Source organism: Triticum aestivum, chromosome 4D (assembly GCF_018294505.1).
Source record: "Triticum aestivum cultivar Chinese Spring chromosome 4D, IWGSC CS RefSeq v2.1, whole genome shotgun sequence".
Lineage (NCBI taxonomy): Eukaryota > Viridiplantae > Streptophyta > Magnoliopsida > Poales > Poaceae > Triticum > Triticum aestivum.
In genome coordinates, this window is record NC_057805.1 from 463,016,355 (window position 1) to 463,033,551 (window position 17,197).

The window sequence follows — 17,197 nt, forward strand, 5'->3', positions numbered from 1 at the left end:
TGAAGCTTTTTCTTCAATCACACTTATCCATGTAGCAGCCTACGTAAAACACGTAGCTTTATTTACGTGGATGTAGCATTACTGCAATCTGCCCTCCCTCGAAACCCTCTTGCCCCACCCAAAATACAAATATCGTCGTGCATGTGCTACAAACCTACAATGGCAACCACAAGGATAATGCAATGAATGAATAGATGCACTATCATTATTTGTAAACAAAATCAAAATGCTCTATATAGCCAATCATGTAGTCACTCACAAGTCACACGGTAGAGCTGCGGGGCCACGGCGCCGAGACGTGGGCGCTTCCTGCGCACGAAACAAGCTGTAGGCGGCGGCCATCCACTGGAAAATAGATCCCAATCCAGCAAACCGGACGCGTCAGGCCCACAGAAAGAGTGAAACGGATAGAGCAGAACAACTGCTACTAGCACTCTAGCAGAGAGCCCAAGGCAGAGAGGGGGGGAAGCAGCCGCGAGGTTGGTGGTGCGGTGCCCGGGTAGACCACGGCGCACGCCAACCCGGACCCCGCCGCGCCCAGCATTTCCCCTCGCCGCGCCGCCGAGGAGTACCTCCACCCCCCGCCCCCTTGGACCAGGCGCTAGCAAGTCCGGGATGGCGAGCGGAGCCGTCGCGCCGCCGCCGCCGCCGCTGGCCGGCGGGCGGCGCGGCTTCGGTGGCCGGGGAGTCCTCCTCCGCCGGCGCCTCGCCGCCACGCCGATGTGAGCACCCTTTATCCGGTTCCTATGTTCGCGGCCGGTTTGGTCGCCGGGTCCGTGGACTGCTGGACTGGTAGTACTTTTTCTTGTTCGAGGAATGAGGGATTTCGTGTTCTTACTTCTTAGTCGCTGATTGCAGCAAAGGAAGGGACATGCCTGCTTGAATAGGGAGGAATTTAGGATCGGATTCGCACCCTTATTTGTGGAATTGTTGTTGGCTAATTTACCAATTATTACTGGTTTATTCGCCAGCATTTTGCTATAAGTTTATTCCCAAGCGAAGAAGATAAATATACTTCTCTGTTGTTCTACTAGAAATCAAAAAATGCTGCGAACTGTAGGATGGTTTTTTCGTGGATGCAGAACTGCACAGTACTTTGAAAACGTCTCATTACTTATCATGTGGTTGTGATTCTTGTGAAGGGAAATACTCGCCGTAGGACTAGAACACAATTTTATCTGGATTAGGTTTCTGAATCTTGTGATTTCTTCTTGCTTCGAAAGCATAGATATGTAAAAAAGCAACACCATACTTACATTTTATTTTATCCATGTTGTGCATTATTTTCATGCAAAATCAGTTTTCTTCTTTCAGGAAAGATGAGCCCGTGATTTCTACAAACAGCGGAAAAGAGGAAATGATTGCTCATAGTGTTAATGTTGCCAGAAAAGCATCCATCCCTAGTGTCTCATCAAACATATCCAATAGGACACCAGTGACACCAACACCTTTGCATCCAGCAGAACCATCCGATCTCCGTTTCAATCGTCTTCGACCCTCGATTGAGAAAAGTGATTGCAAATACACAAGATATTTCGGTCGCTATGTTGCTCGGGAGGCTATAATGGATGAGGAATACTGGGTATTATTCTTGTTACTTGTAGAAAATATGCAATCGCTGATTTTGTGCAATAACTTAAAGTCCTCCACTTCTGAGTGACATGGTCAGCACATGTGTTTATGATGAGTTAGTGACAATAATTAATAAGCTACCTGTCTTTTGTTTCTCATGCTAATAAGCTCAGTGCATGAGATCTATAGATACTAATGTTTACATTCCAAATCATGAACTGTAACAATTTAGTTGGTGCTATGAAGTAACGAAATAAAATTTACATTACCAATATGCCTTACATCTCTTCTTACCAAGACTTTATAGATCGCCGCATGGTTGAGAGCAGAAGATCACTATGAAGATCAGTCAGGCGATCGGTTAGTATTTAAATTACAGTGTTGATGAACTTTTTGTTAGTAATATCCTTGTAACTAAAACCTATTCTACTGTTGTTTTCTCACTGCAGCTATGTTGAAAGCTTTAAAAGAAAGTTTGCATCACAGGTACCTGTGTAATCAGTTAGTCATATTTTTGGGTTACTCAGGCAAGTGGGATGGTAATGATGTCGACACGTGCCCATTTCCACCAGCTGATCATTTAATAGTTGACGTTCTGCTTCACTTGTAGCCGTATATCATTCTTGTAATATGTCAAATGTATCATCGCCAGTCATCTCACTGCAGGAATTTCATGCTTTAAAGAAGCGATGTGGCAGGCAGGTTGGAGAGAAGTATACCTGTTTTGTTGCGGTATGAGAGTAAAGCTGTTTGTAAGCCATTTATTAATGCATTTTTAAATCAAGCATGTTAGTTCACGAAATAGCATGTTATGCTAGTTCTGAAATATGCTTTGAGGGAATCAAGACAAGCGAAAGTGGCTACCCAACAACCTTCAAGTTAAAACTTCAGTTTCTGTTAGAGATCTTTTGTGAAAATTATTTAGGTCTACATTGTCAATCACTCTTAAAAGTTGCTTTGATGATAATTTCCTTTATTTCACGGTTAATTAACATCTCGCCTACGGTAATAATATTGCAGGTAAAGAATGATGACGTCACACGAACTGTGGTGAATAGTGTTGTTGGTACAGTAGATCTATGTGTCAGGCATCCTCTACATGGGGAGACATACCCTGCGGTATGGAAAATAGCACCAATTCCTTTGTATTACTCCTGTCTGTGTCTTTGGAAGTTACATTTGGAAATTATTCGCAGGAGCCTGGAAACACACCATTTTACTCTAGAATCTATCAGCCAGATCAGCCAAAATTTGGATATTTAACCAATGTTTGTGTTGCTAAGTATGCACGGCGTCAAGGGATTGCCAGCAACATGTTGTTATTGGCCATCGATGCTGCAAGACTCGATGGTAAAGCATTAGGCTTGTCTGGAATTGTAAAACCACAGATAATAGTAGTTCATCTGCTGATACCTTCGCCCCTTATTGTAGGTGCTGAAAGTATTTATATTCATGTACATAAGGATAACTTGCCAGCTCGGAGGCTCTATGATCATGTAGGATTCAAGGTATATATAATTTTCTTTTCAAAAAAATTATCATTTTTCCATTTAGTTATAAAGCTCTAAGTTGAATTGCTCTTATGTTGGTTATTTGTAGATGGTTGACATGGATGGTGCTCGTCAGTCATCAGATCTGTGCTTACTCTCCTTCAATTCTATGCACTAGGCTAGTTAACAGGGGATTTATTCCCATATCCTTTGTGCAGGTGAAAGTATGCCATCAGTCCTCTTGATTTAGAAAAAGCAGGACGGTGTCGGTGAATATGTTTTACCATCTTGCACATGATAAAAGCTTGTAAAGTTCAAAATCCTTGGAATCGTCTACATGGAGCGACAGTACCGGTGTCCAGAATGCTGTTGATGTGTGTGTGGGCTTTTCATCTGAATGCTTCGTTTTTTTTATTACTGTACAGTTTGTGAAGCAAGCCCATTTGATGGCTCTGGGTTCATTCTTGTGAGTCTTGAAGAAAAAATGTACATCCATGCTAACAAACATCTGTAATAAGAACTGTGATTAAGTTCCTTCGGCCATAGTTGGACCCGGCCTTTTAGTTTTTGAGTCTACAATTCTATGTTCGGCAGCCGACCTGACAGGCCAACTGGGGCAAGGTGCACAGCCCGATTATAGATTAAAAACATCTGAAGATCATAATTTTTTGATAATAATAATAATTTCCTTCCAAAACTCAGTAGATTATTGCTATAGTTAGTTTTAGCCTGAAATAAGCTAAACCCTCACAACTGTAACATGATTGCTTTGCATAAAATCTTTTGTTATTTATCTTTTGATCCACTAAGAATGGAAAACATGGAAAATTCAGTTATGAAAATAGAATCCCTAAACTGGAAAAAGTACAAGTTGGGGTTATATTCATGGATCATTCGCATTCATGTCATATGCATATACACATGTATATTCTGCTATTCTCTCTGGACTGTCCTTATCCGACCACTCGATGTTTTGACAAGTTCACTTCTGAAACCTTGAGTGAAACTTGGAAGTCCATTTCTTTGTTTATGTTGATATATCAATATGGCTTTGAACCAAAACCTGCGCTCATCAGTTCGTGAAACCAAACAAGTTCAGACCGGATCCCGTTCTGTGCTAAAAGTTTGAGCAATGCTGGGCTCTAACAAAGGCAAACCTCCCTACCCTAGTGATCATGTTAGGCAAATCCAGTAGCCAAACCTCCCTACCCTAGTGATCATGCCATCATGGCTGTCACTTAAGCAACCTTACTGATTTTAAATCAGACAATCTAAAATCCAGTGATCAAAGTTACTGCATGAGCCAAATTTAGTGATCATGGATGGATTTTAGTACAAAACTAACTAAACAGTACCCTAGCATTAGCAGCTCGTTTCGGCGGTGACAATGGTCGTTCACTGGTCTAGGAATGCTTTGTACTTCTGATGAACCTTTATAACAGATCTGAATCCTTTTCATAAGAGAAGTACAGTATTGCCATCATCACACTGGTGCCTATATGAGGGGTTCTTGAGATACGGTTGAACCGCACCTCACAAATTGCCATGTAGTAATAAAAGTAAAGATATAATGACCATTGCGAGGTCACTTGTTGTTCATCTCGATTCATTATAATATTTTATACAGGAACCCGCAATGGATTGTCAACGTACAACTTTGATATATAACAAGCATAAGCATCCCAACCTCAGTTTTAAATTTTGAGATGCATCAAGTCATTTCCCCAAATGGTAGAGTAACACAGAAACAAAAATGATTGTGTATATAAAAGTATTATTGCGAGCTCCCACATCAAGAAATGCCCCGAAACTTATATGCCCCATTTGCTTCTTGTGCTTAACGGGGCAGGTCGAACAGCTCAGGCAGATGCGCGTTGGTGAGCTTGGTCCTTTTAGTGATCTCTTTCTGCTTCTTCTTGGCCTTCGGCTTTGGTCGCTGGCCATGAATCTGCGCCGCTGCACGCCGCTTGGTCGTGTCGGTTGCTGGCTTGTGCCCGTTCTTCAGCAGCTCCTTCTCGATGTCGATCATGTCCCGTGGCAGCTCTATCTCCCGGTAAAGCTGCTTCAAGTCAGCATCGACCTTGATCTTCGATTTGGGATCATTTGGGTACACAATGTCTTCCTGGGAGTCCATGCTTGACAGCCACCAGACGTCACCTGAGGCTTTGAGAGCCTGCGGAAAACGAGATTTCAGCCATATAGATCAGACTTCTGGGCTGAATTCCTGGTTTGCTCACACCTTTGCAATGAAGAGAAAACACTACAAGTACACACTGTGGCTCCACAAAGTAACACCAATACTGAAACACTGATCAGTAAACGATCTGCCTAGTTTCAATATCTTGGAACTAAGTCGTGCTTTGCTTGCTGCTCTATTTATCTGCAGCAAAGAACCACCACTATGGGACTGCAAGTAATTTCACAGATTCAATATGGCTGTGCTCCATCAGACACCAGGAAACACTGTTTCCAAGCAAATAAATTGCCTGTCATGGAACACATCAACTTCATATATTCCTCAGTTCCTCACTGGTTCAAGTTAACTAAATATCGATTTTTTGTGCTTAGCTGAAGGGCTGTGCTGTTGTGTACAGTCCATCCACTTCAATTATTTACCAACAGTGAAGTAATCAACTGTTGAAATATTCCAATGACCACTAGAAGTGCACACAAAAGCAACAACAAACATTAAAATTTAACCTCCATAAAAGCTCGAGACCCTGTTAATTGTTCCAATAGAGAAGGTAGCTTCGAGCATTACGCGGTAATAAGAATTTTAGAACACAACCAATGGAATCCTAGCTAACTGTACTTTACATATACGTAAACAAAAACAAGGATCGCTAAAAGATCCCTACATTAAAATCTGGAACCTCTGTACATAAGACTACTTGGTTTCTGAACACATATACAGTTAGTTCAACCATCAAATTTGATGCACAGCATGCAAAATAATGTGGCACCTACCAGATTGCTCAAAATCTTAGACCAAGAATAGTAGTCACCTGTAGATCATCCAATACGGTTGGATATGAATCCTTGACCTCCACAACAGGAAGACCCTCAGGAAACCTTCTGATCAAATGAAGCAATTGATCTTTCCCCTTCAAATCATGCTTGGACTGCATAATTTCAAATGGCGGGTCAATATGCAACCTAATGTGAGATGAAAGACAAAGTCTTTCGCGACGGAAAAAAACCATTTCAATTATCAATGTGTAACAAAATAATCCTCGATGCAATTACCTTGTAAGAGAAACGCTTCCCATCAAATTGTACTTTGGGATTGTTTGTCAGACTATCAAAGACTGCCTTGTTACTATTAATTGCAACATATGTTGCTTCATTTATTTGCTCTGCTGTATAAGCAAGTCTTGTCTGCAGGTTCACAAGAAAAGAGGGGTATTATTTTACACAGAACACATTATAACATATATTCAGGACAAACACTGTAAGAGAACATTCTTTTTGTTACTGTACTATTAAGTCTGTCATTAAGCTAATAAGTTGGAAAAAAATCAAGGATTAAATATGCGAAAGAAGGTGCAGAACCATTTTTCAGGCTTGAATAAATATCTCCATTTTTGCGTTAGGACCACCAGTATCTAATAGCTGAGAGTGCAATTATATATTATATTTGTCACTAAAAGCAACAGTAATATCCTATGACATCAGTGCTCTGTTTGTTTTATCGTTACCCAGAGAAAACTAGCACTGTAATTTTTTTCTCTAACCTAAAGACAACATGAGCAACAGCGGAACTTATCCAAAAAGTCACTTATTGTCCTATAAGACAACATGAGCAACAGCATGAGCAACTTGCATTGCATGATCATTAATACTAGTAACGATTTTGCAAGGAAAAGCAGATAACAGATAACCCTGTCACACTATGCATGGGGCGGAATAATGGAAGACGAGGTAATCCCATCAAGTTGAACTTTTGGCAACTTACCTTGTAAAGCAGTTCAATAACTAATTTGATCTGTGCTCCGACAGGAGACTTCCTCACTGAATTGATGTGTTGAAGCCTTTCTGTATCATTTGAGAATTTAATAGCCTGTATCTGTTTTGCTGGAGCTGACGGAGCATTTGCTGGTCTAGACCTTGGAGCATTGTGCGACTTTGTGGTTGAAGCTTGGGTTGCAGCAATGCTGGATAGAGTTGTCTGGCATCTCTCCTGCTGTTGTTTAAATTTGCTGAGACGTTCATTAAGAGCCATCTGGACCAAAGATTGCAATATACTGGATTAATGATATGGCACACAACAACATGCAGGATTACATGGAACAGGACACCCAACTATCTGCCTGATACGAGCAAAACCAACATAACAAGAAATGCATAAATAACACTGCATGTTGAACCAGACAGAGTATTACCACATTGGTTTCAACTTTGATATTTTCTAACAAATAATGATCATAAATTGATTAGGAATAGCAAGTTTAAGGTGATCCTAATTACACAATACCCTGTGATTGCTACGTGTATGCACAGTCAGATAGATTGCATTCAGTGTGTCCTCGTGAATTGACATTGGCATTCGAACAAGCTTTTCTCTACAACTCATGAGTTAAACCTGTTATGCTGTATTCACCTTTTGTTCATCCAACTTAAGTGGTGAAACCGCTTAAAACTTGGATTTTGTGGCGTAACGGATTATTTCCTTGCCTGAATCTGTTGGGGAACAGCTTAATCCCATGTCGTTACCCAGAGAAAACTAGCACAGTAATTATATATTACTCCCTCCGTTCCAAAATACTTGACTTCCATTTGTTCAAAAATGAATGTACCTATGGTTAGGAGTGATACTAAAAACACAGGAATATGTTCAGATCACATGTGTTCTGGGTGATGTGCCCTTTATCTTAACATAGTGAAGTATCAGTTCTACTCAAGCAATCCACTAAAATCAGTCTCTGATGTTGGATTAAGGGAGGATGGCATGTGGACATCATTTCACCACACACTCAGCATTCAAATCTGCTGCAAATATCCACAAACAGCATTAGCTAATTACCGAATGGGCCTGTATGGGCATCAACCCAAATCCAACTTGACAATCGGGACATTGCGCCCAAAAAATAAATAAAAAGCAGCTAAGAAGGGGGCACGATCGATCGTTCATATAAGGGTTGATCCCTATATAAGATTCCTACTGAATGCCCGCCCAAGATTCTCGGATCCCGATCACCGGCTCAGTTCTACGAAACCAAATCGCCAACCCAGGGAAGCCAAATCGGACCCGGGCAAGATCAAGCAACGGAGAACTGATGGACGCGGGGGGTCTGGAGTAGGGAACTCGTACTGGATCCGCGGCGGCGGGGCCGATCCGGCAAGCTCGAGGCGCCCTTCGGCGAGATGTCGGCGACTGAGCGGCGGAGGGGCCCGGCGGCGATGCGGTGGGGGGCTAGGGTATGGTCGGCCCAAGGGAGGGAGGGAGACGGACGCTGCTGTCTCGCTTCCTGCCTCGCCTAATTTCTCTCTTGTGCTAAGCGCTGCGCCTGGTACCGTCCATCACCGCATATGAGAACGGGAATGATGTGGGTGGCGGGCTCACATGGGCCTAAATGGTCTAAAGGGGAGGATGTTTCTATGCCGAGCGAGGGCGGGCCCAGGGGCGCGTGGTGGATGAGAGAGAGAGATGGCCGATGGCGACGGTGGACTGGCTCCTTCTTGATACCTCACGTGTAAAATTACATTGTCTAAAAAAAACGTGTAAAATTACAACCCCTAAAAAACGTATAAAATCGAATGGCTAGCGTACAGTGACAAAAACACATATTTTTTTTATCTCGGGCTAGCCAGCTGCCGAAAAAACCAAATAAAGTCTCTCCAACTTCCGGCCGGTCGGTTAACTAAGGATGTAAGCGAGTTGGAGGAGTTGGCTACTAATTTTTATAGCGGCCTATATTCTTCACAAGGGGTGCATGACATGGACATAGTCTTGAATGTGGTTCCATCCTTATATTCTTCAGAAGGGGTGCATAACATGGGTAGAGTCTTGAATGTGGTTCCATCTAAAGTTACTTTTTTAAATGTTTCCAACAAAGGTGCCAAGGCCAGATGGGTTTCCTGTATATTTTTTCCAGCGTCATTGGGAGGTTTGTGGCACAGATGTTACTCAGGCAGCTCTTCTAATCATTGAGGGAACGGAGTCTGCAGAAAGCATAAACGAAACTACTTTGGTTCTTATACCGAAGGTAAAAAAACGATACTTTTGTCACAGTTCAGGCCTATATCTTTATGCAACGGTATAGGATTGCTTTCCAAGGTTATTTTCAATAGGTTGAAACTGGTGCTTCCTGATATCATCTCAGAGGAACAGTCCTTTTTGTTCCAGGTAGACTTGTTACTGAAAACATAATTGCAGCATATGAGTGCATTCATTTCACGAAAGAAACACGGCCAATAAAAACAGACATTGTGCTCTAAAGCTGGATATGATGAAAGCATATGACGGAGTCGAGTGGGACTATTTGCAAGCAATAATGTTAAAACTTGGCTTATGGAGAGGTGGATTGACATTGTGATGAGTTTGGTCAGAACAGTCAAATTTTCAGTGTTGTTCAATGGTAAAAAGTTGTAGGAGTTTAAACCATCTCGTGGTATTTGACGGGGAGACCCAATTTCCCCATATATATTCTTGATAGCAGCAGAGGGCCTTTCATGCCTTTTAAAATCAATTGACGAGTCATCCAACCTGAATGGGGTTCAGGTGGCTCCTTTGGCGCCACTAGTTAACCATTTATTATTCGCAGATGACAGCCTATTGTTTTTCAGGGCTAGTGTTGGTGGAGTAAATGAGGTAAACTAGTTGTTGAACGCATATTGCCAGGCTTCGGGACAATGAATCAATCATGATAAATCATCTACATTCTTTAGTAAAAGATGTCCGGAGAGTGTAAGGGGTGACGCGAAACAACCATTGCATGTACCGAACAAATCATTGAGTGCAAAATATCTGGGCATGCCATCTGATGTGGGGTCCTCAAAAAATGGGGCCTTCAAGTATCTCAAAGATTATTTGTGGAGCAAAGTACATGGGTGGATTGAGAAAACAATATTTTCTGCAGGTAAAGAAGTTTTGGTGAAAGCGGTTGCACAAGCGGTTCCTGTCTTCTCCATGTCTTGCTTCAAGTTGCCTAGAGGACTGTGTGAACACTTAAACATGCTGACAAGGAAATTCTGGTGGGGAGGTAAAATGCGAAGCGTAACCCCAACTGGGTATCATGGGAAGAAATGACATCGCCAAAGAGCATGGGAGGATTGGGTTTTAAAGATTTTGAGTTACTCAACCTAGCACTGTTAGCTAAACAGACACAGAGGATCCTGCAAACTCCTGAATCACTCAGTGCGAGAATTTTGCGCAGTGTCTATTTCCCTAATGGTTCAATTCTCAATGTCGAACTAGGAAGTCACCCAAGACAAATCTAGAGGTCAATAATTGAAGGTTGAGATATACTGAAACAAAGTCATATAAGAAGAATAGGTAACAGGGAGACGACTAACATTTAGTTGGACAACTAGATACCTAGGGATGTTATGATGAGACCTTATGGGTGCAGAGTTGGTAACCTCCCGAACTTGTGTCACATCTTATTGACCATACATCTGCTACATGAGATCATGTGAGACTTGAGGAATTGTGCTTGCCAATTGATATCCCTGCTATCGCTGGCATACCTCTTTACACAACAGACATCATTGACAGTTGGGCTTGGAACTTTGAGAAAAGTGGTATGTTTATTGTGAGATCCGCGTATAGAATGATTATAGATACTAAGACGAGGAGAGTGGCTTGGTTGGATGGCCTGTCGGGATCTTCCAGTATGGATCGTGACTCGGCTTCATGGAAATTATTGTGGAAAACTCTGGTCCCAGGCAAAATAAGAATGTTTTTATGGCGTTTGGCGAAACATTCTCTCCCTACAGAAGATGCCAGAGCTCACAGGAACATGTCAACTACGAGTACTTGTGGTTTGTGTGGTGCAGAGGATTCTTGGCGACACTCTTTGCTAGGGTGTTCGATGGCTAGATGCGTGTGGGCTTTGGTTGATGGAGATTTAGCAGAACACCTATGCGAGACAACTGGACCCAACGCGAGAGTGGATTTTCTCGATGATAGATACATTATCACATGTTTCATTTGTAAGATTGGCTGTTACACTCCAGGCCATTTGGTGGGCACGTCGAAAGGCAATTCATGATGAGATTTTTCGGAGTCCATTGGCCACATATGGGTTCATATGCAGATTCATTGATGAGCTGAATATGGAGTAGGCGAAAAGTTCCAAAACCACTGGGTTGCCGGGCAAAACAAGGGTGATACCGAAGGCACCCCCACCAGGATATATGAAAACATATATGGATGCGACCACTGCAAGAAATCAGGTGAGGGGTGCGGAGGTGGTGGATGTATGTTGCGATGGAGAAGGAAATTATATGGGAAGCTCTTCCTTGGTAACTTATGGCATAAATGATGCAACGACACTAGAAGCCATTGCATGTCAGGAGGCTTTATCTCTAGCGGAAGATCTCATGCTCCAAAATTTTGTTGTAGCCTCAAATTCGAAACAGATTGTCAAGGACATAAAGAAAGGAAATCAGGAAGCACATGGGAACACTATCAGGAAGATTAATAGTAGGTATCGATTGTTTAATTGTATTTTTTCGTTTGAAGGCCAAACTGCTAATAGCGACGCCGATAGCTTAGCCAAGTTTTCGCATTCTCTTGATTAGGAGCGACACGTCTGGTTGGTCCAACCCCATGATCCATTTTGTATCCCACATCATGTGGATTTTGAGCAATAAAACTTGGTTATATCCCTAAAAAAAGAGACACACTCACGAAGGAAATATGCCCTAGAGGCAATAATAAAGTTGTTATTTTATATTTCCTTATATCATGATAAATGTTTATTATTCAAGCTAGAATTGTATTAACCAGAAACTTGATACATGTGTGAATACATAGACAAAACACCATGTCCCTAGTAAGCCTCTACTAGACTAGCTCGTTAATCAAAGATGGTTAAGTTTCCTAACCATAGACATGTGTTGTCATTTGATGAACGGGATCACATTATTAGGAGAATAATGTGATGGACATGACCCATCTGTTAGCTTAGCATATTGATCGTTTAGTTTTATTGTTATACACTGGTGTGCGTCGGTCCTAAACAAACGGTTTTTTACCCCTTTCCGCGACGGCCTTCGGAACCGTCGCCAAGTGAGTGTGTGCGATAGGGGGTCCTTCCCACACGACCCAGAAACCGTCGGGGATATGGAACAGTGATCCAGAGGCCTTCCAAAATGTAATCGTGTGCGATGCAGCACACACTAAATTCTTTCGCACGTGTGGTGTCGGTGATTAAGCGTTTCTAATGACGCAGTGAAACCATGCGGCCTGTCGTAACGAACCGTTTGGGAAACAGTATGTAAGGCACACGGGCCAACATATGAACTGTGTGTGATTTGTGCCCGATCGCACACGAGTTTTCTGCGTAACCCGTCTGCCATGCTAGACTCCATCGCACACGTTTTCCAACAATTACCGTCTGCGATAATGTTCTATCACAAACGGTTCAGGAGCCCCTTCGCACACATACAAGTGCTGCATACCGTTTGTGATTTGTTAGGTATCACCAACGGTTGCCGCAAGAGTGACATGTGCTTTTCGTTTGGGATCCCACACGTTTCCTGAAAAAAATACGACTGGGATTGTATTTTGCATTGGGCACAGTTTACTCCCAGTTCTCGTGTGTGATAACGCGATATCACAAACGGTTTCGGAGAATCTACGCACACGTAGTAGCACTGCGAATCGTTTGCGATCTGTTGTGTATCACCGACGGTTCCAATACGATTGACGTGTGCTTTCGAATGTGGATCGCACACACTCATTTAGTTGAACCGTGTGCGGAGCAATTGCCAGGTTAAAACAAAAATATCCCATTTTGAATCGGCACACAAAAAGCAAATTCGCCACAATATTCAATTGAACAAATAAACATAAATATCTCATTTTGAATCGGCACGCAAAAAGCAAATTCGCCACAATATTCAATTGAACAAATAGTGTCCACAGGAAGAACATTCATCAGATTTCGCAACAATTGCAATTGAACATATGGTAGCTAAATTCCAATGATTTGTCCACACATATATGCATTACATAATTAATCATAGTGTACGAAATACGAAAACCTCATCAGATGAAAAAAAATGGATCCATGCATTATATGTTTAGCGGCTAACTCTTACTCAATGTTTCAGGAGAACGCATGCTAAAATCTTCATTATCACCAGTGGGATTGATGTAGTGATCCAGGAAGAAGTCGCTGATAAATCTCCGAACCATTAGCAATTCACCAGCCGGGAGCGGTTCAGGGGTCCTCGGTTTTAAGATGAGCTGCAGTATTTTTAAGATCAGAATATGCCATATGAGTGGAGTAGAAGATATTAATTAAGATAGACTTACTGGTACTAATTCACGAGGATCGTCACAACTATCAGCAGATTTGCAGATGGAGATCATGTGTCTGCAAACATAGTATCCACAAAGGTTGGTCCCTGCTTCTTGCTGAGGACACTGAAATTTTTTGTACAAAATTAGTCATGTATTTGTGCTGTTAGGAACAACCTAACCAGTGTTAGATGTATTATTTTTTCTTTGGACAAAATAGAAAGAGGTTTATTTAGAAGCTTGAACATTTGACTAGCATAAGAAAAGGTATTTGCAGACTGTTGGATAAATTTTCTGAAAATAATGGATTTCGGTGTGTTACAGGAGAAACGATCTCGTGCTGAAGAGGTAGTTTCCTCTTGAACAGGTTCCCTATTTTAGTTTCCCACAATGCGAGCACACTGCAAATGATGATGAATTTTGACAACATCAATTATTGAACCAGATATGAATGCAAATTAATTTCAAAATCATAGAATTCAATACCTATCCAAGAATTGCTGAAGATGCGTCAGATCCTGAGCGTTTGTTGACTCTCTGAGAGAATCAATGTTGTAAACTGTGTTCTTGTTTGGAACAATGAATACCAATATCCAGTGATTGCTACATATTAAGAAAGCCATGAACTTACGAATGATGTCGAAATCTGAAAGACAAGCAGTGTATGCGTGGTTGTTTACTTGACTTACCCTTCATGATATGGCCAGAGAAATAATATTACTCCCCGATTCGAACAAGCTGCTGTTAATTTGGTTCTGGGCGATGAGTGCTTTAAGTAAGAGGCAATCGTTCTTTTTCCTCTTCACTTTCACGCTGCGCTTCCTCATGGTCGTGGGTGTAGCCTTTTTGGCCACTTCCTTCTTGGTACTTGAAGCATTTTTGGCAGAACGTCTGGTTGCCTGCACGGTAGACTGCCGAGCAGACGGTGAAGCTTGGACGGACTTATTAGCAGACTGTTTATCTATGCCGGACCGCTGAGCTGGCGGTGCTGCAGTGACGGACTGCTGGGCTGTAGGAGCAGAGGCATCGGACTGCTGACCATGCGTTGAAGCTATGTCGAGTTTCTGCGCAGGTGGTGCCAACTTGTCGGTGTGCTGAGGAGGCCGTGCCAACGCGTTGGTTTGCTTAGCAGGAAGTGCTGACGCATTGGTATGCTGATCATGCGCCTGCGGGCCGACGGACTGATCAGCAGTCGGTTTTGGACCCACAGACTGCTTAGCAGGCGGTTCCGAAGCATCAGACTGCTTAGCAGGCGGTTCCGAAGCATCAGACTGCTTAGCAGTCTGTTCCATCAGGTTGGTCTGCTGAGCATGTGCTGCAGCTGGGTCTCCCCCTGCTGCTTCAGTGGCCGGCATCTGAACCGGCGGTGCGTCATCAGCAGTTGTAGGCCTTGCCACTTGCTGCTTTGGGGCGGAGGATGACATGGCATGTACGCCACAAAGTCGGTCCGGCTGATCACAGGTTGATGCACCAGCCCGCGAGAGCTGCTCTGGCAAGGAGAGCGTCACCGGTTGAGGGGCGACAGTGGTTGCTCTTGGCGGGGCTTCAGGAATCTCATCGATGAACTCTATTTCCTTTCGTGGCCACTGGATGTGATGTAACAGTGTTTCTCCCAAGGTCCTTTGCTCATCGAAGTCTCCTAGGACATTCTTCAGGGCAAATTCATTGAATCCAGGCTTTACTTTAGTCACGTAGCACTTTACACAGCCCGACTTCAATGGCACATTGTCCAAGAAGAGGCCATCTTCCAAGAAGGGTGGGCAAACCCAGGCTGTTGCACATTTTAATGTACCTTCATAATGTGTAAGCTCGCCCTTCAGTCTGTCTTTCATTCCAGATAGATCAGATATAGCATCATCACGAGCAGCTGCGGTCTCAGTGTCGCTGGGGTCAGCTGATGCACAACTACTCTTGTGCAGTGTTGTCGCACAATAAGTAGCATCATCCATGCCCGCCTCCCCTCCTATCTGAAGGCTATCTGTCAGTGTTAGAGTCTTCTACATCATCATCATTAACTCCTCAACATCCTTTCGAACAGCCGGATAAATCTCCTTCTTCAACTTTTCAAACAATGCATTCTGCTTCATTTCACTCCTCGCCTTTTCATGCTGAGCCTCTCTTCTTTGCTGAGTGTGAAAGCCCTCTTGTGCGGGACATTAACACCTATACCCCTTGCACGGCCAGGGGGCTCTTTTGTGTCCAAAGCAATGGACAAAATGTCACATGGCCCTGAGTTCCTGTAGAACCTTCCAGGGATCTTGGAAGCCTCTACCATCACTTCATACAGTTTGGCGTCACATGCGTTTTCAAAGTAATAAGTTCCGTCATCACGCCTCTTGGCATGTGCCCGCAAGTAGTCTCTGGCACGTTCGCCCTTGATTTCACTAAAGGCCAGACTCCCACCCGCTGTTACTGCTTCTTTGTCCTCCTGTTCCCATATCAGTTTCATGCCGTAGTATCCTGCCACACCCATACGGTGGGGGTGTATGTTCTTCTTCTGAAGTTCCGATTGCTTGAAACTCTTCGCAGCAAACTCTAGAGTTGCCTTGACCCTTTTGAATTCTGCCCAGTCTGCCTTTGTAATTTGGGGGTATGCGGGGATTGGGTCCTTGCCTTCACTCAAGTACTTCTTGTACAGCACGTGCTTCCAGTTTCTCCAAGCATCCCTAGCCTTCTTCAGTGTAGCGTGTTCCACCTGCATTCTCCACTGCTCTGGAACGTTGAAGTGATCCATGATCTCTCGGACTATCCTTCGCCATGTTTCTATGTCAGCCTTCCGAAACCCCGACAGATTAATGTTGAGCCTTGCCCTGCCAACAAATCCACACACACTCCTGAACCTCATGCGTGCTTTATCTGGTTTAGTTGGAGCCCAGGACTTTAAATCAATCTCAGTTACTTCATATACACCTTTAGGCTGGTGTGTGGGCTTCCTTGGAGCGTTCCTCCGTGTCCTGACCGGAAGGGTAATTGCTGCAGCTCTATCCCGTTCAAGACTACTTGATCCCTCACAATCTGCTGAAGACCTAGGGTTGTCCGAATCAGATGAAGATACATGACCTGAATAAGTGCTGTCGCTGCTACTCGGCATCTACAGAGAACACATGCGAAACTCAGGAAAGGAGGATAAGCATAAAACTAACAACTTGGTATCAAGCTTTCTAAATATGCCATGCAATAATTTAGAAAATGTACGGCTAATTTGTTAAGTTTGTGTGACTCGGGCGCCCGCGATCTGTAAATAGGCAGTAACTTATTGGAACAAATACAACTTATATGTAGTAAGGAAGATAGATAATGAACATATATATGCTCTTCGTTATTTTATAGCCAATTTGGGAACATACAGAACGAAATTCGAAGAGGGATTGCGAGGAAATATGCCTCACCGCGATGGAGAGCAGTAACTAACAGGATTCTTAATGCAAACCCGGCCGGACCACAGGAGAGGCGAGGGTTACTGCATCGATATGCTCGAGGGTGGCTGGCGAGCAAACGAAGATGGCGAGGCGCGGGCCGCCGCGTGTTGGGAACGACAGTGGAGGTAGGCTTGACGCCGAAGAGCGGGCACACGGCCGGGGTGAGCACGGCGGCGCCGGAGAGGGTTCTGCTATGGATCTGGGGGGAGGGGGGAGCTGGCGAAGGAGATTGGGTGGACTAGTTG

At 43.4% G+C, this 17,197-nt stretch overlaps 2 protein-coding genes across 4 annotated transcripts; one reads left to right on the forward strand and one right to left on the reverse strand.

Moving 5' to 3' along the window:
• The first annotated feature begins 372 nt into the window (after positions 1-372).
• On the forward strand, positions 373-3,625 carry LOC123098634 (uncharacterized). 3 transcript variants are annotated; one of them, XM_044520679.1, is made up of 9 exons: positions 373-722; positions 1,315-1,582; positions 1,880-1,932; positions 2,022-2,058; positions 2,239-2,304; positions 2,593-2,691; positions 2,769-2,922; positions 3,004-3,080; positions 3,281-3,625. In XM_044520679.1, the coding sequence occupies exons 1-9, from the start codon at positions 616-618 to the stop codon at positions 3,305-3,307; spliced, it is 888 nt and encodes a 295-aa protein (XP_044376614.1). In that variant the 5' UTR covers positions 373-615; the 3' UTR covers positions 3,308-3,625. The 3 variants fall into 3 exon arrangements, with proteins under 3 accessions (XP_044376614.1, XP_044376613.1, XP_044376615.1); XM_044520678.1 differs by having other exon boundaries at positions 376-722; positions 3,172-3,625; XM_044520680.1 differs by having other exon boundaries at positions 385-722; positions 1,301-1,582; positions 3,172-3,625.
• A 991-nt stretch (positions 3,626-4,616) lies between these two features.
• LOC123098635 (uncharacterized) lies at positions 4,617-8,626 on the reverse strand. The gene is made up of 5 exons (XM_044520681.1): positions 8,374-8,626; positions 7,018-7,284; positions 6,309-6,440; positions 6,068-6,184; positions 4,617-5,235 (listed from the first exon to the last, which is right to left on the reverse strand). Exons 2-5 carry the CDS (start codon positions 7,282-7,284, stop codon positions 4,900-4,902), a joined length of 852 nt encoding a protein of 283 aa, XP_044376616.1. The 5' UTR covers positions 8,374-8,626; the 3' UTR covers positions 4,617-4,899.
• Positions 8,627-17,197: the final 8,571 nt, after the last annotated feature.

Excerpts from the sequence above, each read along its gene's own strand:
- LOC123098635 (XM_044520681.1), bottom strand. The coding sequence starts at position 7,284 with ATGGCTCTTAATGAACGTCTCAGCAAATTTAAACAACAGCAGGAGAGA. Across the intron at positions 6,441-7,017 it reads TTATTGAACTGCTTTACAAG|ACAAGACTTGCTTATACAGC; the intron begins GTAAGTTGCCAA and ends GTGAACCTGCAG. Across the intron at positions 6,185-6,308 it reads GGAAGCGTTTCTCTTACAAG|TCCAAGCATGATTTGAAGGG; the intron begins GTAATTGCATCG and ends GAAATTATGCAG.
- LOC123098634 (XM_044520678.1), top strand. The coding sequence starts at position 616 with ATGGCGAGCGGAGCCGTCGCGCCGCCGCCGCCGCCGCTGGCCGGCGGG. Across the intron at positions 723-1,314 it reads CGCCTCGCCGCCACGCCGAT|GAAAGATGAGCCCGTGATTT; the intron begins GTGAGCACCCTT and ends TTCTTCTTTCAG. Across the intron at positions 1,583-1,879 it reads TAATGGATGAGGAATACTGG|ATCGCCGCATGGTTGAGAGC; the intron begins GTATTATTCTTG and ends AAGACTTTATAG.